Source organism: Marmota flaviventris, chromosome 10, assembly GCF_047511675.1.
Source record: "Marmota flaviventris isolate mMarFla1 chromosome 10, mMarFla1.hap1, whole genome shotgun sequence".
NCBI classification, from domain to species: Eukaryota; Metazoa; Chordata; class Mammalia; order Rodentia; family Sciuridae; genus Marmota; species Marmota flaviventris.
The window spans coordinates 64,397,952-64,420,991 of NC_092507.1; the positions used below are offsets into that span (position 1 = coordinate 64,397,952).

At 42.3% G+C, this 23,040-nt stretch overlaps 2 protein-coding genes across 11 annotated transcripts in view; one reads left to right on the forward strand and one right to left on the reverse strand.

Annotated features, from left to right (window-relative positions):
* The window catches only part of Ak5 (adenylate kinase 5), a 273,107-nt gene that overhangs the window by 243,650 nt on the left and 6,417 nt on the right, over positions 1-23,040 (forward strand). The window contains exon 13 of the mRNA XM_027935266.2: positions 12,595-12,786. Within this exon, the coding sequence (XP_027791067.2) occupies positions 12,595-12,786 (192 nt within the window). The remainder of the gene's footprint in view (positions 1-12,594; positions 12,787-23,040) is intronic.
* Zzz3 (zinc finger ZZ-type containing 3) overlaps positions 1-23,040 on the reverse strand; it is a 256,464-nt gene that overhangs the window by 115,311 nt on the left and 118,113 nt on the right. For 5 of the 10 annotated variants that reach the window (XR_011708864.1, XR_011708865.1, XR_011708863.1 and 2 more), the window contains exon 14: positions 88-164. The exons of the other annotated variants lie outside the window; for them this stretch is intronic. The gene's annotated coding sequence lies outside the window, so the exon portion shown is untranslated. The remainder of the gene's footprint in view (positions 1-87; positions 165-23,040) is intronic. 10 annotated transcript variants of the gene reach the window in all.

Here is a 23,040-nt window from a genome sequence, read left to right on the forward strand (position 1 = left end):
ATGATATTCAATTAATTGTTAAAATTAAATAATATTTTTTCCAGCTATAGAAATAAAAATAATGTGGCTGGGTGTGGTGGTGCATACCTGTAATCCCAGAAACTTGGCAGGTGAAAGCAGGAGGAACACAAGTTTGAAGCCAGCTTCAGCAACTTAGCAAGACCCTGTTTCAAAATAAAAACTAGAAATAGAAAGGGCTTTGGATGTAGCTCAGTGGTAAAGCAACCCAACTTCAATCCCTAGTAAAACTTTCTTAATCATATAAAAATCATGTTTTGTGCATATATAAATATGACACAGGAAATTTCACCTTTATGCACAAGAGAACCAATCAAATATATATATATATATATATATATATATATATATATATATATATATATGCAAAAGGAAGTCTAGTAGAGAAAGGAGAGTGGGGGAAGGGAGGAACGACCAGAAGGAAAGGGAGGATCATGAGCTGAAATTGAATTCCATGTGTGTATGAGTTTATTGGGAGGAACCCAACTACTGTATGTAACTATAGAGCTCTAATAAAAAATAATAAAAATAAAAAATCATATGAATATGAAACAATATGCAAAACTATAAAACAAAGAATAATTAACCACTGATTAACATTTTGATGTATGTTCTTCCAGTCTTTGTTCTGCCATTGTTATATAGTTAAAATCATACAAAATATAAGAATAATAGCCATTATTTTTTGAACACTTACAACATACTGAACCAAATGCTTTACATATACCATTTGATTAATCCTTAATGATCCTATTCAGTAGGTGTCATTACCCCCATTTTATAGATTATCGTCTCTAAGAAGGCTGTGCACTTAGTCTAGCTGCCTGGGGGGAAACTGAAACACTTTCCTGTTGTAACTCCATCCCCTGCTAACAACAGCCAAGATGAACACATAGGTATTGAAAGTAAAAGGCGGGGCAGAAGAGGAGCAGCGGCCTGCTGAGAGGCAGAGCCGCCCCCTCCCCCTGCGCCGGCAAGGTAGAGGGAACTGGGACCATCCACAGAGCAGGCCCAGCGGCCTGCTGAGGGGCAGAGCCGCACCCCACCCCCTGCGCCTGCCAGGTAGGCGGAACTGTGACCACTGACAGAAAAGGCCCAGTGGCCCACGGTGGGACAGAGCTTCCAATCACTCCTGAAAGGTAGGCGGGCCTGCAGCCCACCGGAAGAAGAGGAGCACTGGCCTGCTGAAAGGCAGAGCCGCCCCCCACCCCCCGCGCCTGCCAGGTAGGCGGAACTGTGACCACCAACAGAAAAGGCCCAGTGGCCCGTGGCGGGACAGAGCTTCCAATCACTCCTGCAAGGTAGGCGGGCCTGTGACCCACCGGCAGAAGAGGAGCAGCGGCCTGCTCAGAGGCAGAGCCGGCCCCTCCCCCTGCGCCGGCAAGGTAGAGGGAACTGGGACCACCCACAGAGCAGGCCCAGCGGCCTGCTGAGGGGCAGAGCCGCCCCCCACCCCCGCGCCTACAAGGTAGGCAGAACTGTGACCACTGACAGAAAAGGCCCAGTGGCCCACGGCGGGACAGAGCTTCCAATCACTCCTACAAGGTAGGCGGGCCTGCAGCCCACCGGAAGAAGAGGAGCACTGGCCTGCTGAGAGGCAGAGCCGCCCCCCACCCCCCGCGCCTGCCAGGTAGGCGGAACTGTGACCACCAACAGAAAAGGCCCAGTGGCCCGTGGCGGGACAGAGCTTCCAATCACTCCTGCAAAGTAGGCGGGCCTGCGACCCACCGGCACAAGAGGAGCAGCGGCCTGCTAAAAGGCAGTGTTGCCCCCTCCACCTGCGCCGGCAAGGTAGACGGAACTGTGACCACCCACAGAACAGGCCCAGCGGCCTGCTGAGAGGCAGAGCCGCCCCCCACCCCCCGCGCCTGCCAGGTAGGCGGAACTGTGACCACCGACAGAAAAGGCCCAGGGGCCCGCGGAGGGGCAGAGCTTCCAATCACTCCTGCAAGGTAGGCGGGCCTGCAACCCACCGGCAGACGAGGAGCAGCGGCCTGCTGAGAGGCAGAGCCACCCCCTCCCCCCGCGCCTTCAAGGTAGACGGAACTGTGACCACCATCAGAACAGGCCAGACCTGCAACCGACAGACAGAACAGGCCCAGTGGCCTGAGGAAGGGTAGAGCCGCCCCGCCCCCCGCGCCTGCAAGGTAGGCGGACCTGCGACCCACTGGCAGAACAGCCCCAGAGGCCTGCAGAGGGGCAGTGCCGCTGCCTGCACCTGCAAAGTAGGCAGAACTGCAACCACCGACAGAACAAGCCTAGCGGCCCGCAGAGGGACAGAGCCGCCACCCGCGCCTGCAAGGTAGGCGGACCTGCTACCGACCGGCAGAGCAGGCCCAGTGGCCTGCCGGCGTGGTAGGCACATTGCCCCAATTGGAGGAGGGGCAGAGCCGCTGCCCGCGCTTGCGAGGGAGACTTTGCAACTATACAAGACCAATATAAATATATAGGGGGAAAATTCAATAGCACAACAGTTTCACCAAGTAGAAAGGAACGCGAACAGTATGAAGAGACAAGGAAAGAAAGGACCACAAGCAATGCAGGTCAACTCAACTTTAGAAGAGGTAATAGCTGCAGCAGATGGAATGTCAGATAAAGAATTCAGGATATACATGCTTCAGATGATCTGGAGTCTCAAGGAAGACATCAGACAGCAAAATCAGACAATGAAAGATCACTTCAACAATGAATTACATAAACAAATCCAAGAAGCAAAAGATCAACTATACAGGGAGATAGAGGTTATAAAAAACAAACAAACAGAAATCCTAGAAATGCAGGAAGCAATAAACCAACTTAAAAACTCAATTGAGAATACTACCAGCAGAGTAGAACACTTAGAAGATAGAACATCAGACAATGAAGATAAAGTATTTCAACTTGAAAAGAACATAGACAGCTCAGCAAGACTGTTAAGAAACCATGAGCAGAACATCCAAGAAATATGGGATAACATCAAGAGACCAAATTTAAGAGTCATTGGGATACAGGAAGGGACAGAGTTTCAAACCAAAGGAATGAGCAATCTATTCAATGAAATAATACGAGAAAACTTCCCAGACTTGAAGAATGAGACAGAATCCCAAATCCTAGAAGCCTACAGGACGCCGAATGTGCAAAATCATAAGAGACCCACACCTAGACACATTATAATCAAGATGCCCAACATACAGAATAAGGAGAGAATTTTAAAAGCTACAAGAGAAAGGAAGCAGATCACATTTAGGGGTAAGCCAATCAGGATAACAGCTGATCTGTCAACACAGACTCTGAAAGCTAGAAGATCCTGGAATAACATATTTCAAACACTGAAAGAAAATGGGTTCCAACCAAGAATTGTGTTTCCAGCAAAATTAAGCTTCAGGATGGAAGATGAAATTAAAACCTTCCACGATAAACAAAAGTTAAAAGAATTTGCAGCTAGAAAACCATCTCTTCTAAACATCCTTGGCAAAACATTACAGGAAGAGGAAATGGAAAATAACAATGAAAACCAACAGTGGGAGGTAGGACAGTAAAGGGGGAAAAATAATCAAAGAGGAAAACAAACCATGTTTAGTATCATAAATAAACAAATATGGCTGGAAGAACAACCCATATCTCAATAATAACCCTAAATGTTAATGGCTTAAACTCACCAATCAAGAGACACAGGCTAGTAGAATGGATCACAAAACAAGACCCAACAATATGCTGCCTACAGGAGACGCATTTGATAGGAAAAGACATACATAGGCTGAAGGTGAAAGGTTGGGAAAAATCATATCACTCATATGGACTTCGGAAACAAGCAGGAGTGTCCATACTCATATCAAATAAAATAGATTTCAAGCCAAAGTTAATCAAAAGGGATAAAGAGGGACACTACATACTGCTTAAGGGAACCATACACCAACAAGACATAACAATCATAAATATATATGCCCCAAACAATGGTGCAGCTATGTTCATCAAACAAACTCTTCTCAAGTTCAAGAGTCTAATAGACCACCATACAATAATCATGGGAGACTTCAACACACCTCTCTCGCCACTGGACAGATCTTCCAAACAAAAGTTGAATAAGGAAACTATAGAACTCAATAACACAATTAATAACCTAGACTTAATTGACATATATAGAATATACCACCCAACATCAAGCAGTTACACTTTTTTCTCAGCAGCACATGGATCCTTCTCAAAAATAGATCATATATTATGTCACAGGGAAACTCTTAGACAATACAAAGGAGTAGAGATAATACCATGCATCCTATCTGATCATAATGGAATGGAGCTGAAAATCAACGATAAAAGAAGGAAGGAAAAAGCATACATCACTTGGAGAATGAACAATAGGTTACTGAATGATCAATGGGTTATAGAAGACATCAAGGAGGAAATTAAAAAATTCTTAGAGATTAATGAAAACACTGACACAACATATCGGAATCTATGGGACACATTGAAAGCAGTTCTAAGAGGAAAATTCATTGCTTGGAGTTCATTCCTTAAAAAAAGAAAAAACCAACAAATAAATGATCTCATACTTCATCTCAAAATCCTAGAAAAAGAAGAGCAAAACAACAGCAAAAGAAGTAGAAGGCAAGAAATAATTAAAATCAGAGCTGAAATTAATGAAATCAAAACAAAAGAAACAATTGAAAAAATTGACAAAACCAAAAGTTGGTTCTTTGAAAAAATAAACAAAATCGACAGACCCTTAGCCATGCTAGCTAAGAGAAGAAGAGAGAGAACTCAAATTACTAGCATACGGGATGAAAAAGGCAATATCACAACAGACACTTCAGATATACAGAAGATAATCAAAAATTATTTTGAATCCTTATACTCCAATAAATTAGAAGATAGTGAAGGCATCGATAAATTTCTTAAGTCATATGATCTGCCCAGATTGAGTCAGGAGGATATAGACAACCTAAACAGACCAATATCAATTGAGGAAATAGAAGAAACCATCAGAAGACTACCAACTAAGAAAAGCCCAGGACCGGATGGGTATACAGCAGAGTTTTACAAAACCTTTAAAGAGGAACTAATACCAATACTTTTCAAGCTACTTCAGGAAATAGAAAAAGAGGGAGAACTTCCAAATTCATTCTATGAGGCCAACATCACCCTGATACCTAAACCAGACAAAGACACTTCAAAGAAAGAAAACTACAGACCAATATCTCTAATGAACCTAGATGCAAAGATCCTCAATAAAATTCTGGCGAATCGGATACAAAAACATATCAAAAAAAATTGTGCACCATGATCAAGTAGGATTCATCCCTGGGATGCAAGGCTGGTTCAATATACGGAAATCAATAAATGTTATTCACCACATCAATAGACTTAAAAATAAGAACCATATGATCATCTCGATAGATGCGGAAAAAGCATTCGACAAAGTACAGCATCCCTTTATGTTCAAAACTCTAGAAAAACTAGGGATAACAGGAACATACCTCAATATTGTAAAAGCAATCTATGCTAAGCCTCAGGCTAGCATCATTCTGAATGGAGAAAAATTGAAGGCATTCCCTCTAAAATCTGGAACAAGACAGGGATGCCCTCTCTCACCACTTCTGTTCAACATAGTTCTCGAAACACTGGCCAGAGCAATTAGACAGATGAAAGAAATTAAAGGCATCAAAATAGGAAAAGAAGAACTTAAATTATCACTATTTGCAGATGACATGATTCTATACCTAGCAGACCCAAAAGGGTCTACAAAGAAACTATTAGAGCTAATAAATGAATTCAGCAAAGTGGCAGGATATAAAATCAACACGCATAAATCAAAGGCATTCCTGTATATCAGCGACAAATCCTCTGAAATGGAAATGAGGACAACCACTCCATTCACAATATCTTCAAAAAAAATAAAATACTTGGGAATCAACCTAACAAAAGAGGTGAAAGACCTATACAATGAAAACTACAGAACCCTAAAGAGAGAAATAGAAGAAGATCTTAGAAGATGGAAAAATATACCCTGTTCATGGATAGGCAGAACTAACATCATCAAAATGGCGATATTACCAAAAGTTCTCTATAGATTTAATGCAATGCCAATCAAAATCCCAACGGCATTTCTTGTAGAAATAGAGAAAGCAATCATGAAATTCATATGGAAAAATAAACGACCCAGAATAGCAAAAACAACTCTAAGCAGGAAGTGTGAATCAGGCGGTATAGCGATACCAGACTTCAAACTATACTACAGAGCAATAGTAACAAAAACAGCATGGTACTGGTACCAAAACAGGCAGGTGGACCAATGGTACAGAATAGAGGACACAGAAACCAATCCACAAAACTACAACTACCTTATATTTGATAAAGGGGCTAAAAGCATGCAATGGAGGAAGGATAGCATCTTCAACAAATGGTGCTGGGAAAACTGGAAATCCATATGCAACAAAATGAAACTGAATCCCTTTCTCTCGCCATGCACAAAAGTTAATTCAAAATGGGTCAAGGAGCTTGATATCAAATCAGAGACACGCCGTCTGATAGAAGAAAAAGTTGGCTACGATCTACATACTGTGGGGTCGGGCTCCAAATTCCTCAATAGGACACCCATAGCACAAAAGTTAATAACTAGAATCAACAAATGGGACTTACTCAAACTAAAAAGTTTTTTCTCAGCAAAAGAAACAATAAGAGAGGTAAATAGAGAGCCTACATCCTGGGAAGAAATCTTTACTCCTCACACTTCAGATAGAGCCCTAATATCCAGAGTATACAAAGAACTCAAAAAATTAGACAATAAGAGAACAAACAACCCAATCAACAAATGGGCCAAGGACCTGAACAGACACTTCTCAGAGGAGGACATACAATCAATCAACAAGTACATGAAAAAATGCTCACCATCTCTAGCAGTCAGAGAAATGCAAATCAAAACCACCCTAAGATACCATCTCACTCCAGTTAGATTGGCAGCCATTATGAAGTCAAACAACAACAAGTGCTGGCGAGGATGTGGGGAAAAGGGTACACTTGTACACTGCTGGTGGGACTGCAAATTGGTGCAGCCAATTTGGAAAGCAGTATGGAGATTTCTTGGAAAGCTGGGAATGGAGCCACCATTTGACCCAGCTATTCCCCTTCTCGGTCTATTCCCTAAAGACCTAAAAAGAGCATGCTACAGGGACACTGCTACATCGATGTTCATAGCAGCACAATTCACAATAGCAAGACTGTGGAACCAACCTAGATGCCCTTCAATAGATGAATGGATAAAAAAAATGTGGCATTTATACACAATGGAGTATTACTCTGCATTAAAAAATGACAAAATCATAGAATTTACAGGGAAATGGATGGCACTAGAGCAGATTATGCTAAGTGAAGCTAGCCAATCCCTAAAAAACAAATGCCAAATGTCTTCTTTGATATAAGGAGAGTAACTAAGAACAGAGTAGGATCGAAGAGCACGAGAAGAAGATTAACATTAAACAGGGATGAGAGGTGGGAGGGAAAGGGAGAGAGAAGGGAAATTGCATGGAAATGGAAGGTCCCTCAGAGTTATACAAAAGTACATACAAGAGGAAGTGAGGGGAAAGGGAAAAATAATACAAGGGGGACAAATGAATGTCAGTAGAGGGGGCAGAGAGAGAAGAGGGGAGGGGAGGGGAGGGGGGATAGTAGAGGATAGGAAAGGCAGCAGAACACAACAGACACTAGTATGGCAATATGTAAATCAATGGATGTGTAACTGATGTAATTCTGCAATCTGTATATGGGGTAAAAATGGGAGATCATAACCCACTTGAATCAAAGTGTGAAATATGATATATCAAGAACTATGTAATGTTTTGAACAGCCAACAATAAAAAATTAAAAAAAAAAAAAAAAGAAAGTAAAAGGCGGAGGCCTGCTCTGGGTTCTTCTCTCCCAGGAGACTGAGCTACAATTCTGTCTTTAGCTGGAACATGAACATGATATTCCTGGGTGTGTGAATGATGGCATTACTGTCCCTCTGCCTGACTATTCCTCACTCCCATTGGACTTCATGGGCAGAAACATTAGTTTTGTTCACATATGTAATCTAAGCTGTAGTCTCTTAACAGAAACTTTGAGTCTAGCCAAGGGACTGTGTAGTTGCTTGGGTCCAGTTGCTTGTGATTGTGGGGAGCCTTGAGAGCCACTTTGGATTTTCTACTTGAGATTCTCCCACTCTTCTGACTTCTGTTCACTGCAGAATATTTGTCTGTGTGATGGTGGTGTCAGGGGTCGAAGAGATGGTGGGCAATGGAAGGGGAGCGTTTCCTCTAGGGCAGTGTCCTTCAGACATATGGGAATGACCCAGAGATTCCTTCCTCAGGGAGGTTCCCCAAGGGGCTGTACCTCTGAGTGGGAATCACAGAAATGGGTTTTGTGGCTTTGTTGTCAGTCATTGTGGGGATGTAAGTAAGCATGCTGGAGCCTGCACCTCAGGCTAAAAGCCAAAGTGGGGCTTCTGACTCTGTATAAACCCAAATCTGACCAATGGGATTTTACAGCTCAAAGGATATATATGTTGCAAAGGCCTACATCAAATAATGTTAGCCCCCAATTATGTAGTGTTTGACATAGACACTTTACATGCATGAACTCATTTACCCTCACTATACTCCTGAGAGGCAGAAACTAGGGTTAAATTCATTGTAAAATGAAAGAACTGGGCTGGGGATGTAGCTCAGTTGATAGAGTGCTTGCCTCGCATGAACAAGACCTCTGGGTTCAGTCCCCAGCACCCCCCCACACACACAAATAATAATAATAATAATTGGCAAATCTTACTGTATGTTAATTGTACCTCAATAAAATTGACACAAAAATTATTTTTTTAAAAAAACATGAAGAAACCATTTGGGTCAGAGAGTTGTTCTCCACAGAAGAGAGTTCCTAGGTGCATGGAGAGTTCCTGCCCATTGGTAAACATGGCCTAACCTGTAATCCCACTCCACTGGAGGAAAACTGAGGTGGGGGTCAGAGGAGAGCAGGCAAACATCCCTCCCTCCACTTGCTGGGATTACCAAGGCCAAACCATTGTTCCAAGCCCACTGAGGAGTACAAGGACAAGTGCTGATCCCAATTGAATATCAAAAGGCAGTGAGAGCCAGATTCTGAAAAATAGGCAACACCATGCATGCCAAGTCCCCACTTCCTTTCCCTCCATCCCATCTTCTTCTCCTGCCTCTGTGTGCCCACTGAGCATCTTGCCTGAGGCCTATTCTGAAAGCCCTGGCTCTTCACAAGGGTGAAGTTACAAGGCTTTTGAGGTAAATGCAGGTGGCTCAGGCCTGTCATTAACTAGTTCTTACTGACATTAAGCAAATTAACTCTTTGGAGCTCCCATTTCCACGACTTAAAGTGGAGATAGTAATACCTCCCAGCAGGGGTGCTAATGGGTCTAGAGATGGTTGTCTCTAAAGCCCTTAGCTGAGTCCATTCAGCTGCTGAAATGTTGTTAGAGGATCCCAATAGCCTTCTGTTCTAGAACACCAGATCCCAGTCAATGAGAATCGGCCCCAAAGCACCAAAGAGGCAGAGAGATCCAGGACTACACAGACTACAATTTCCTAGGGACTTACTGCAGAAGTATGGTCCCAAGTACCGGTAAGACCAGGTGGATCCCCATGATTTGGGTCAGGAAGACAGGGCCTATAAAATGGCTGCATCCAAACCAGAATGTACCTGGCTAATCTTCAGCTAATATGAAAGAAAAAGGCCAGGGTCTGGTTTAAGTGCTGCATACCTCTTCAGTGGTTTTGTTTATTTATAGAATGCTGGGAGACTACATAAAGAAAAGTGACCAGGGTGACTCAGAGGCCACCATGGGAGTTACGACTCAAAGTAGCTGCAATCAGTTCAAGCTGAATCCTTACACCTTTGAAGGACATTTGGGCTCCAGTGGAGGGTCCCTGATACCAAAGGCAATGAAGAATCCAAAGATGTGGTGACAGAATTCCAGGGAAGCAGGCAGGGTGATGGTATCAGGGCCTTCGTACAGACAAGGGCAGAGTTCTCTGTTCTCTTGCCCACTTGATGTTAGTGGTAAACCACGGTGTGGTGGACAAAAGGCATAACTAGCAGCCAGAGAACTACTCCAATGGACTTTGTAAAGTTACATATTAAAGCATCTTGAAAAAACAAAACATTTCAAAGATTTTAGTAATAAAATTAAAATGTGGCGCGGGTCCCTTTCAAATGGAATGTGATGGCTTGACAGCTTTGTGCAGAAGAGAGCACTGATTACAGGAAAGAGAGGTCAAGCCCCAGAGTTTCAGCCCAAGGAAATGGCTGGGTAGGGCAGCTTCTCAAACTCTCAGGCTGTGAAGCATCACCTACGGGTCTTGGTCAGGTGCTGGGCCTGAGACTGCTTCTAACAAGCCCCCTAATTATATGCTGATGATCCACCCACCACACTTAAGAATCAAAGCAGCCTCTTTGCCCAGCACTTACTTTAGTCCAGAGGGTCATTAATGCCAGCTCCCACTTAGATACACATAATCTCTCTTTGTGCCTGAATGATTCCAGAATTGTCTTTCCAGCCCCCAAGAATGGCCTGAAAGGGACCCACACAGGAACTGTTTCAGGGAGACCTCTGTGACTGAACTGTGGACTGCCTCCCACACTCGCCCTCTGCTGGTGAACAGGGATCATTTTCTCCCCAACTCTCACTCAGCCTTTCTTGCTGTTCAAATGCTCATTTTTCCCTTCCAATACTACAGACAGAAAAATATGACATGCTCCAGAGGCTTGTTTCATTCTTGTACATTTTGGAGAATTTCTCCACTCTGCTCCTTAAAGGACCTTCCACCCTCAGGGGTGAGTGTGGATAAAACCCTTGTGGCAGCTCATGTTTCTCTGTGTGTCCTAAAAGTCTTCCTGTGCCCCAGCTTTCTTCCTGCCCGACTCCAGGTACTTTCTGTAGGGAAGTGACAAGCCTGCATTCACTCACAGCCTGGGCATGGCCAAATCAGGGGAGCAATGGCTTCTTTTGATCCATTGAGGTTGGGGTGAGTTGTGGAGTCATATATGGTATAATCCAGAGACAACAGAAACAGATCCGTTAAGAGAATAGGGAGCCGGGCATGGTGACACATGCCTGTAATTCAGAGACCTGGGAGGTTAAGGGAGAAGTATGGAAAATTCAAGGCCAGCCTGGGCAACTTAGCAAGACCCTGTCTCAAAGTATAAAGGACCAGGGATGTAGCTCAGTGGTAGAGCACCCCTGAGTTCAATCCCCAGTGCAAAAGAAAGACACACAGAGAGAGAGATGGGGAAATGGAGAAGTTCAAGTTACAGATTATATTATCATTAGTCATTCATTTAAACATAATCTCCTTTTATGTGCAAGAATTTGGACAGGAAACAGGTTTCTTAGCCCCTACCCACTAAGATCAGACCTCACTAGTGGAAATAAGCATAATAGCTAAGCTTTGTGCTTACTATTTGCTATATGCCAAGCAGTGTACTTACATTACCTTCATTTTCTTTAATCTTCACAACAATCTTATGACCACCCTTATTGTACAAATGAGAAATTCAAGATGCAAAGACATTAGGTGACACTTTAGTGAATCATAAAGTCTAGTGGTTTAATAGAACAGCTAGTTATTATTGCTCATGGCTCTGAAGTTTGATGGGCTCAGCTGGCAAGTTCTCATGTGGGGTCCCTAACATCACAGCAGTCAGGTAGTGGCCAAGGCTGGGTGTGCATGTCTGGGGCTGAGGATGGGCTGGGGGTTAGCTGGCATCTCTGCCCATGTGGCCTCTCCACATAGCTAGCTCGGACCTCACCACTTGGCAGTGACAAGGTAGATAGACACTGAGATGGTTGCTGACTTCCCCTACAGCAAGTATTCCACAAAACCAAGCAGAAATCACAAAATTCCTTAGAATCTATATAATAGTATGTGGCATTATACCATTATATTCTGTTGGTCAAAACAGTTATAAATCAGCTCAGAGGGTAGAGGAATAGACTTTACATATCAATAAAGCTTCAAGGGGTAGAGGAATAGACTTTACATATCAATAAAGGAATAGCTTACAAGTAAAGCAAGGTAAGGAATTAATCAAGTCCATCTTGGAGATAAATCACTGTACCAGGATTTGGCCCTAAACAGCCTGACTCCAATCTTTGCATGCTCAGCCATTATGCTCCCTTCACCCCTACACAGTATCTACTGGTGGCTAGAAGAAGTTGTAATGGTGGTATGGAGAAGAGAAGTGATTATCACTGACTCAGAAGGTCAGGGAAGGTTCCTCATAGGAGCAAATATCACACCCCACCCCACCCCTTCAGTGTGAAGGCAGACTGTCTGCAGTGGGAAACATATTATCCCGGCATTGTGTGCCATGATCTTAAAGCTGAGGACAAGAAACAGCTCTTAGACAGCATACAGAAAGGGACTGACCCGGAAATGAGGAACCCTAAAGTCTAATCCCTGCTGTGCCTTGATATCATTCTGGGCTCTTGAGAGGACCCAGAAGGCCAAGAAATGAAAGAGATGAGGGCCCCAAGCCTCTCAGGACATCAGCAGAGTGGAACTTCTGACGATCTGTGCTCTGCTCCATCCACCTCAGATCAGAGACCCACACTTGGTGATCTGCATGGACTGCTCGGCAGACACCATGACCAACCGTCTGCTCCAAAGGAGCCAGAGCAGCCCGCGCATGGACGACGCCTCCAAGACCATCGCCAAGCGTCTGGAAACCTACTACAGAGCATCCATTCCTGTGATCGCCTACTATGAGACGAAAACACAACTACGGAAGGTGAGTCATTTCACGCCCTCCCCCGACCCCCAAAATGAGCCATTTGCCCCTTTTCAAGAAAAAAGTCTGGGAAAGATGGTTATGGGATCTGGAACTGCATGCAACTGCACAATTGGGCCAAGATATGAGCTCCTGACTTTCTTCACCATTGTCTCAATCAAAAACAGTTATCTGTTATATAAACTAACAAAACTTGGTCACAGATGCCATTATACTTGCTGAAAACTGCCTTTTCCAAGAGAGAATGGGTGGGACATAAAGTCTCTGCTGTGGACTCTGGATGACCTCGGCTAGACAGGATTATCTGAAAGGTCTCTTCTAGATCCAAGATGTGATGCCTTCGAGTTCTAGAGTTTACATAGTTCATGATTGGCACTTGGCTCCTTTGCCTCAATTTCTTGCAATAATTAATATTCTGGGGAGAAGCAGCGTATGGGGCCAGGGAAGCAGGTAATAGGTGAAAGAGGGGAGATGCCGTGGGGAGGTGGTAGTTTCAACTTAATGTTCATGAGTTGTCACCAAAGCTCAGGCACCATCATTAATACAGGTATTTGGTAAACTGGTTGGTCCCTTTGCTTCACTCATTCCATGGCTGTGTGTCAGGTGCCCATGTTCCACACGTTGCTCTAGTTGTTTAGACACAGTTCTTGCCTACATAGCTTAAAGGGTTAGTTGGGAGATTGACACACCTGGGATTACAGGATAGGTTCAAAGCAAGCACAGAATGCCTCTTCTCTAGTCTGAGGAAAGGTATCCAGGAAGGCCGCCTGAGAAGTACCAGGCAGAGTGTCCACCAGGTGCTGTGTGGGGAACAGGGCACTCCATGCCGAGGACACCCCGAGTGAAAAGGTCAAGAGGGACACATCACTCCACTTGACTGTGAAACACACCAGGAAAACAGGGACAAAGATGGGTGTGGAGAGGAGAGCAAGGACTAGATCAAGAGGAACCACTAATTGCCCTTTGGGTGATGGGAACTACCAGAGGGGGCAGATGGAATCAGGGCTCCAATCTAAAAGCTCACCCTATTGCCTTGGGCAGAAAGGATACAAGAAGGTAAGGCTAGGATGCCCCCGGGAAGCTGTGGGAGATGTCCGGAACAAAATCCTGAGGCCTTCCAACCAGGTGAGAGAGTGGGGCTCTGCCTCTTGCTAATCATAGGACTTAGAGGCACCAAACAATAAACAGTCAGACTTGTCTCAGAGATGACACTGTCAATTCCTTGGGAAAAACCACTGGGAATGAATTCATATCTTCTAAACCTGCAATGGTCCACTCTCCAGAATACTAAGAAGCCCTGGATATACTGAAAGGTGCCTCTTAATATAACTCGGGATATCAAATGCTTCCTGGAATGCTTCATGTAACCTCTTATTGCCACATAAAGTGAAGACTAAAATCTTCAAAAATAAACAAAAAGTGCATCATATAAGAGCGCAGTCTTAAAAATTCAGGGTTGAAAAGGCCTTTCCAGATAGGTCTTCTAGTGATTTTGTGCAGCCTGGAACACACACAGAATTTTCCAGGTAGAAAGGAATTTCATACTCTTTCAAGATGCATAAAGATGAGAACATCTCTAAGGAATTCGGGGTTTAAACTAATCTCAGAGTCAGAAAATCCCTTTTCTCTCTCTTAAATTGTTCCAACCTGAATTCTACAGATTCACAAATGACTGGCACATGGACACAGGGCTAACAGATCTAAGAGAAATCTGACTTCTGGAATCCACCTTGGAACTTTCTTAAATTCTGAGTTTCTAATGGGAAAGGAAAATTCCAGTCCCCTTCAGATCATCTCTTCAGCTTCCCCTGCATTTTGGAGATGCTGGCAGCGGGGTCTATAGTGAGGTAACATTTATGAGCCACTCTGCAAATATGTAAAACAGACTCCAGCCCTTGAGCCTCCTGGGGGACTGCCAGGAGAAGCTGCTCTGTCCCTCTGCCTGAGCGTGCGGCTCTCTGCCACCCATGCAGATAAAGCCAGAACTTATTACACTCCTGGGGATAGGAGTGTGTGGCACAGGTATACCCCAGGTTTCTGCTTTCGACCTCTCTCATAAAGGAAAGCCTTGCTTACCCTCTGGAAAAGAGGACTTTCTCCATCTTATCCCTTCCTCCATGCACTTCAGGCAGACGCCATCAACCCAGTGGTGGCAGAATCTGGACTCAGCAGCACAGAGCAACCCAGTGGACTAGAGTCGCCCACAGGAGGAAGCTTTCTTTCACTGTGACTGAGAGAATTTATTATTGAATAAATAACTGAGGTGTAGCATTCTGGGTGAAAAGCACCAATGCTAGCCAAACACTCCCTGGTGGAGTCATCAAAAAGCCCCTGACCCAGTTTGGGAACTTTGGTGAGTCATTTCATTGTTTAGCCTCTCAGTTTCTCTTCTTAAAATAAAGTGGGTAGACAGAACATACTCTCCTGGAATTCTCCAAGTCTATCACTCTACAATTCTTGGGGAAAATTTTTTTTTAAATCTAATTACAAAAGTAATTAATGCTTATTCTAGTAGAAAACAGCTGGGTACAGTAGTGCACCTATAGTCCCAGCAATGCAGGAGGCTGAGGCAGGAGGATTGCAAACTCTCAGTTAGTCTGAGTAACTTAGTAAGATCCTGTCTCAAACTTTCCTTCCTTCCTTCCTTCCTTCCTTCCTTCCTTCCTTCCTTCCCTCCTTCCCTCCTTCCCTCCTTCCTTCCTTCCTTCCTTCCTTCCCTCAGTGATTGAACCCAGGGGCATTTAACCACTGAACCACATCCCCAGTTCTTTTTTTTTTTTTTTTTTTTTTGAGACAGGGTCTCGCTAAGTTGTTTAGAATCTTGCTAAATTGCAGACACCAGCTTTGAACTTGCAGTCCTCTTGCCTGGAATTACAGGTGCACGCCACCACGCCCAGATTGCTGTGAGTTTTTAAAGCATGATTGTGACTATAGAGAATATCAATCTGGACTCCTTGTGGGTAATAGGCACCCAACCCAGCTGGTCTGACCTGAAATGCAAGGAATGCCACCAAATGCCGACAGCAGGCCCTAGAGCGGTGGGACCAGATTTAGCAAGCTCCCAGCTGAAGCTCCCAGCTGAAGCCCTCTCAAACATTTCTTTCCCTTCTTCTTTAGAATATGGTCACCTAACCATTTCCACATTCCCATGTTTCCCTGACAATCTCTGATTCCCAGTTCCAAATCCCCAAGGGAAATTTTCTGATGGGCTTTGCTCTACTTAGGATCTAACTGATCCTATTAGGTAGGGACAAGCAGGTTGTCACCGGGGCTTTTCCAAGCTCCTGTGGGTGGGGACAAGGAATTCCCAGAAAAGGAGGGCTTGTGAGCTGAAAGAAACCACAGAGAATCTCTGTACCTGAGAGGTACAGAATTGCATAAATTGGTATTTACAGCCTCCCTTTTGTCTAAGCACAAAAGTAAGCAACTACACATTGTTTAAGAAAGAAACTAAAATATTTGAGCATAAAGACTAAAATTATCCAGGATTCTTCCACCCAAAGATAATCATTAATGAACATCATGATATAATTTCTTATGCTTGTTTTTCTCCATTTTTACATATGATTTGCATGTTGCATAATTAGCCTAGACACACCTCAGGCCATAGATAAAGAGGGCCTGATAACAGGTGAGATCTTACCTTGGGTTACCTCTTACTTTTAATCATTTAAGAAAATAAAAAGAGAACAGTCATTCATTAAATGTGGGGTTTACAGATAGAGAAAATCAAGTTCCTTTGGCAACTCTGCCTCTGTAAAGGAGAGAATAAGCTTTTGTTGAGCTGCTCTTTGGCTGCCATGTCCCCCTTGACAAACAGTGTGGCCAAGTTTAGTCTCCTGACACTGCAGTGCTCAGTGTTGTTCCGGGTGGTCATTCAGCCTGACTGGATGTACTGTGAACTGAGGGAGAAGGAGGGAGGAATGCAGTTTCCAGTAATAGGGAAAAAGTGAAAGTAGAAAATCCAGTTTCACCTTGGATGCAAAATCCACTTGAGAATTCATAAAGTTAGGGTCTAGTAGTAGCAAAGAGAAAACCCCAAATTACTTTTTGCCTTGATTTATCTGTTTTGAATTCTTAATTTTGATTGTTCTCCCAATTGATTAAAGTAACTCTAACTTTTAGTTCAATTTATCTGTGTACATCTGAGAATGTCATTGTGATGGCTTTATACACAAATGAGAGTTTCACTGGATATAAAATCTAGGTCATAATTATTTGTCTAGCGTAAAGCACTTGAATTTACACACATGAGACCCTGGGTTCAATCTTCAGTACCAAAAAAATAACAATTAAATTTTTTTAAAAAGTAATTATTTTTCTACCAAAAGATAGTAAACATTGCTCCCTTGTTTTCAAGTATTCAGTGTTGCAGAGGAAAAGGCAGAGACAAATTTGGAAGTAAACTTGTTCAACTTTTTTTCAAATTTTTAAAAATTTTCTTCAGGTCATGCAGGAATTGTGTCCAGATATAAGTCTGTTTTTGTTGATTTTTAATAGCACTGATGACACTTTTTATAACTCCAAAAAGACTTCTCTAATTAGCTTTGTTTTGTTATTATTGTTGAACTTGTTGTTTCTGTTGTTGATGATAGTTTTGGTTTTGGTTTTGCATTACCCAGGAATCAACCCCAGCACCTTGTTCATGCAAGCCAAGTATTCTACCACTGAATACACCCAGTCCTATTTTGAGTACTTTTATGTACCATTGCTCCTTATTTTTCCTCAGGAACACACCATTCATAGATCTCCATTATTTGCCTCCCATAAAAGCACAGTTCAACAGAAATATAATGTGAGTCATTTGAAATTTTCTACTAGCCACAGTAAACAGTAAACAAAAACAACAGATTTTATCAACTTTTGGTGTGTATTTAACATTTACAGCACATCTCAGTTCAGAAAAGCCACATTTCAAGTACTCATGAGTTACACGTGGCAAGTAACTTCTATATCAGAGAGTATAGTTCTACATTTAGACCTACACTGCTATTATTTTACCATCTGCTTTCTAGGAAAAATCCCACATTTGTCTTCAACATTTTTTTTTAAATTTTTTTAATTGTTGATGGACCTTTATTTTATTCATTTATTTATATGCAGTGCTGAGAATTGAACCCAATACCTCACACATGTGAGGCAAGCACTCTATCGCTGAGCCATATCCGCAGCCTTGTCTTCAACATTATTGATCCAATTGTTTACATCATTCCTGATCTCTAGCCAATATTGATTTTAGTTCTCATGTGTATTTTATTACCTTAGCTCATTCTTTTTCCCACATGCTGTTGTTTTTCCAGCCTAAGCCCATTCTTATTTCATGATTTCCTGATCTTGTTTCATACCAACCATGTCCTCTTACATACTATTTAAGCTAGCAACAGAATACATTAATTGATCTTCCTGTGTGTTTTTATAGCACTCTATTTTTTTTGTCTGTGTCTATCATGCTTTGTTGTAATTACTTCTTTACTTCTTATATCTACCAACAGAAAGTAAATGCTCTGGTACAAGAGTTATGTCTGTCTTGTTCACAGATTTATCACCTCTGTAGAACAGTACCTGGCACAAGAGCAGAAAAATGTATGTTGTATTATTTATTGTTGAATCAAGGTATTTGATTTCAAATTTTTCCAATTTCTGTATTACATGGTTTTCAGAAGTGTTATCTCCTTCTGAATTGTGCATCTTTGCCTTTTTCTGTGGTATTTTTCAGAAACACTAGTCTGTTTTAAGTTTACTTTTGGGATCTGGTTATGTATTATTATATAACAAAGTACCCAAAATCCGGTAGCACAAAACAACAACCATCATTTGATACTCATGGTTTCCATGTCTCAGAAACTTGGGGAAAATATCATGATGTTTGCAGCTTCTGCTGAAATAACCTGAAATGGCCAGGGAGACAGATTCAAAAGGCTTGGAGTCACAACAACAGGAGCTGACTTGTCCACTCCAGAAAGAGTTCTTCTGGCACCTTAGCTGGAACTATTAACCTGAGCACCTATGTATGATGTTTCTAGGATGGTCTGTATTTCCTATATAGCATCACTCTTGGGGTCCAAAGGTAGAGCCCAACTGAGAGCATCCCATGACGACATATTCCAAGGGACCATGGTGGGGATTCACGTGGCATTGCTTCAACTGCATTTTACTGATTACAAGCAAATTGCAAAGGACAGCCCAGGTTCAAGGAGAGAGAGATTATACTTTCTCTCTTGATGAGGGAGGGCAAAGTCTCATTTAGAAGTGTATGTGAAATGGGATATATTATTGCAGCCATCTTTGAAAACTAAAATCTGCCACATCCCCCAATTCAAGTGTGGAGGGGAAGGGGAACCCCCCAGACCTGCTATGAACACAAAGGATATGCAGATCATCTTTAGTGTGATCATCCTTAGTGCAGATCATCTTTATGTGCCTCAACTCCTGGTGGCCCTCAGTACTAGTCATGCTCAGATCTCCCCCGGAAGCAAGTGAGGGTGTATGGCTCCCTCTGCAGCTGCCAGTGTCTGAGAGGCTTTCACCAACATGGAATTGCCGGGCTGAGGTATGGCAAGCAGGGGCCTCAGCCCCCATGTGCTTGCTCCCAGATATAGTCCCGTTTGTCCTCCTGTACTTGGGATGATCCTTCAGGTTTTAGATGGCCCCCCTCTCCCTCGTCAGTTGTTCTTTTGGTAATTACAGTCTTAAATTGGATACAGAAGAAAGATGTACTGTTTGGGCGCAAGGAAACTCTCCCCTTCAAAAGTCAGTTTACTTGGCAGAAGGACAGATGCTTGTTATTCTGGACATTTACTGAGTCAGAAGCACATCATGCCTATGCAAGGCCCTAGGTTGGATCCCCAGAACCAAAAGGAGAGAAATTGGGAAAGAGATCATGGGGTCTAGTTCCATTGGCAATAGGTAACAGTCCAAGTTTTCAAAACTCCTATGACTGTTGACCTTTTTCTGGATTTTCACTGGTGTTTTAGTAGGAAGCTGGCAGAGGCTGTATCAGGGGATGCTTGCAGGCCCCCACACAAGGTGTGGGTAGAAACATTTCCCTAGAGAGTTTCTGAAGATCAGAGGTTAGAGAGGAGAGCATTAACAGGTGACTCAGTGGTCCTACCTGTGTTTAAACTGTCAAGTGTTCACATTAGTGACGGGGATTAGATTTATTTCAGATTTTTTTTTTCAGATTACTTAAGTAATCTTATAATTACTATATTATTACTATACTTATAATTACTATATTATAATTACTATAAGTGAAACGTACAGAGGTGCGTGTGTGTGTGAGCACGTACCCATTGCATAAACTCCTTTCAACTCTACTCCCCTCATATAACCAAAGTGAACAGTTCACCGTGCATCTTCCTACCCTCCTCATGATCTCCTCTTCCCCTCCATGCCCCACCCCACCTTGCACACGCACCCATTCTCTTTCTCTCTTTGACGTCAATCTACTATGTGCACACACATACCCCGGTGGTAAGGGATTCTAATTTCATAAAAATATTTCCATCCCATACACATTTCTCTAAACATCTCTAGGTCAATACATATCACGTTGATGTTTCTTTTTGAAGAGTTTTATAATATGGCATAACATAGATATTCTATGGTTTTTCAACTAAGTTGTTCCTAGTTTAATTTGTCTTTGTCTATTACTAACAACAATGCAGTGAACAAACATCCTTCATTTGACTTTTTTTCTTTTCCTAGAAAAGACTGCTGAGTGATTTTAAATAGAGATTTTTTAAAAATTCGTTTCTACTTTCTTTCCTCTCTATATTTCCCTAAGAAGAGTGCTTTGAAATATAAAAAGGCTTTGGTACTTCCCAGTTTCTTGATGTTTGGCCTCTTTTATCTCTTTTATGTCCCACCTCAGCCAATTTACTTACCAGTTTAGGAGTCTGAAGGCATCTGAGTTTTTTTGTTTGTTTGTTTTTGTTTTTTTAGAATTTTTTAATATTTATTTTTCAGTTTTTGGTGGACACAACATCTTTATTTTATGTGGTGCTGAGGATGGAACCCAGCGCCCAGCTCATGCCAGGCAAGCGTGTTACCGCTTGAGCCACATCCCCAGCCCCGCATCCGAGTTTTTAATCTGGATCTGCTCTGGTTGAAACTAGCAGCCCAGATTTGAACACAGTGCGTGTGCATACCACTTATCCAGTACAGAGAACTGTGTGTTAGGAGACTGACTTAGAGGAGCCCTGATATTCTGTTCCCTCACTTGACTTGACAAGTTAAGCATAAATCTTCACCCTGTTTCTGGGAGACTTAAGGAATTCCTTCTTCATGACCCTGCTTAGCCTTTTCTCTGCCCCCTCCTGTCCTGCTCTTCAGATCTTCCCTAGATTCCTGCAGAGACCTTTGGGTTCCCTGCAAAGTTCACTGCACCCTGGGGGTCCTGTGACCTGAGTTGTGTTACTGAGTGCTGTCGCCTCCCAGAAGAGCTTACAGAAGAGAATCCCAGCCTTTGTGCTCATCTGAACACGTTTTCGACTTTGTTCCTCTGATGTCACTTTAATCATATGGTGGGTTTTGCCTTCGCCTGTCTCCAGGTAGCCCCTTCAAGCTAGCCCCTTCACTTGAACTCAAAACCTCTCCAGGAGCTACTGTCCTGGCTCTACCAGCAGAGAGTGAGTGCCTTCCTAGAGAAACTCCTTCACACAGTCAGCAGACATTTATTGGGCATATCTCCTGGCTAAGGCTTGCTGGGAACTCAAAGAGAAAAAAGCATGTGAAACTCCGTATCCACAGCAAGCTGAAAGTGAAATAATAGAGTTTACAGAATGCTTTAGGTCTTGGGGGACATAGAGCTTGGGCCTAGGGAGGTAGGAAAAGGCTTTAGAATCTGGATTCTGAAGGGTGAATAGAAGTTCCTGGCAGATGGAGAAGAGGACACAAAGGCACTAACGCGAGAAAGAGCCTGGTAACACTGGCACAGGATACAGTGCCAAACAGATGAATTAAAGTAGTGGCAGATTAGATGAAAAGGCAAGGTCAAAGCCAGTCTTCAAAGGACTGAAGAATCCTCCTTCATCCAATAAATTTGCTAGACCAGCACTGCCTGTAGAAATATAAAATTGGTCACATATGTAATTTAATTTTTTTCTAGTACAAGTCAAAGGCCACATAATGAGGTTTTGGTCAACAATATAATGCATGTTCAACAATGATCAGATAATCCCAGCTACTCGGGATGGCAATGCAAGGCTAGCCTGGGCAACTTAGCAAGACCCTGTCTCAAAATAAAAAGTAAAAATAAGAGGCTTCGGTGACTGGGGCTATGGTTCAATGGTAGAGTGCTTGCCTAGCATGTATGAGGCACTGGGTTCGATTCCCAGCACCACATAAAATATAAATAAATAAAATAAAGGTATTGTGTTCATCTACAATTAAAAAAAATAAAATTTAAATAAAAGGGCCAGGGATGTAACTCAGAAGTAGAATCTGCTTAGCATGCTTAAGGCCCTGGGTTCAATTCCCACTATCCAAAAAAGAAAAGAAAAAAAAAAAAAAAAAAAAAACAAAGACTATATGGCCTAGTTTATATAAATATAATCTATGATATTTGCAAAATATCCCTGATGACATATCTCAGAATGTTGTTAAAGCATTGCAGTATAGTCACATAAACAAAAAATAAGAAGCAACAGATGGAATTAATTTATATATTTATTTAACTCCATACACTTTATTTTTATTTATATATTTTATTATCATTTCAACAAGTAATCAATATAAAAATTATTAATGAAATTTTTCTATATTTTTTTGAAAAATTTTCTATATTTTTTTGAAATTTTTTCTATATTTTTGAAATGTGTCTTCAAAATCTGTTATTCTGGGCATATTTCAATCCAGATTCAAATTTTCATCGGAGGGGCTGGGGTTGTAGCTCAGTGGTAGATGCTTGCCTAGCATGTGTGAGGCACTGGGTTCGAGACTCAGTACTACATAGAAATAAATAAATGAAACAAAGGTCCACTGACAACTAATATATATATATTCATCAGAAATACTAGAATCATTATATTTGTAAAATTGACAGTTGGAAAGGTAGATTTCACATGCCCAAGTTGTTCCAAACGTATTTTTAAATTTCATGATAACAGAATTAAACATCAGTTTTTGAACTTGTTTAATTTTAATTGTACCAAAAATCTGGATCCTTGGTTATATTATTCACACTTCTAGTGGTTTAAAGCCACATTTAACTGGTGACTCCCACATGACATGGTCCTAGCCTGTCATAGGAAG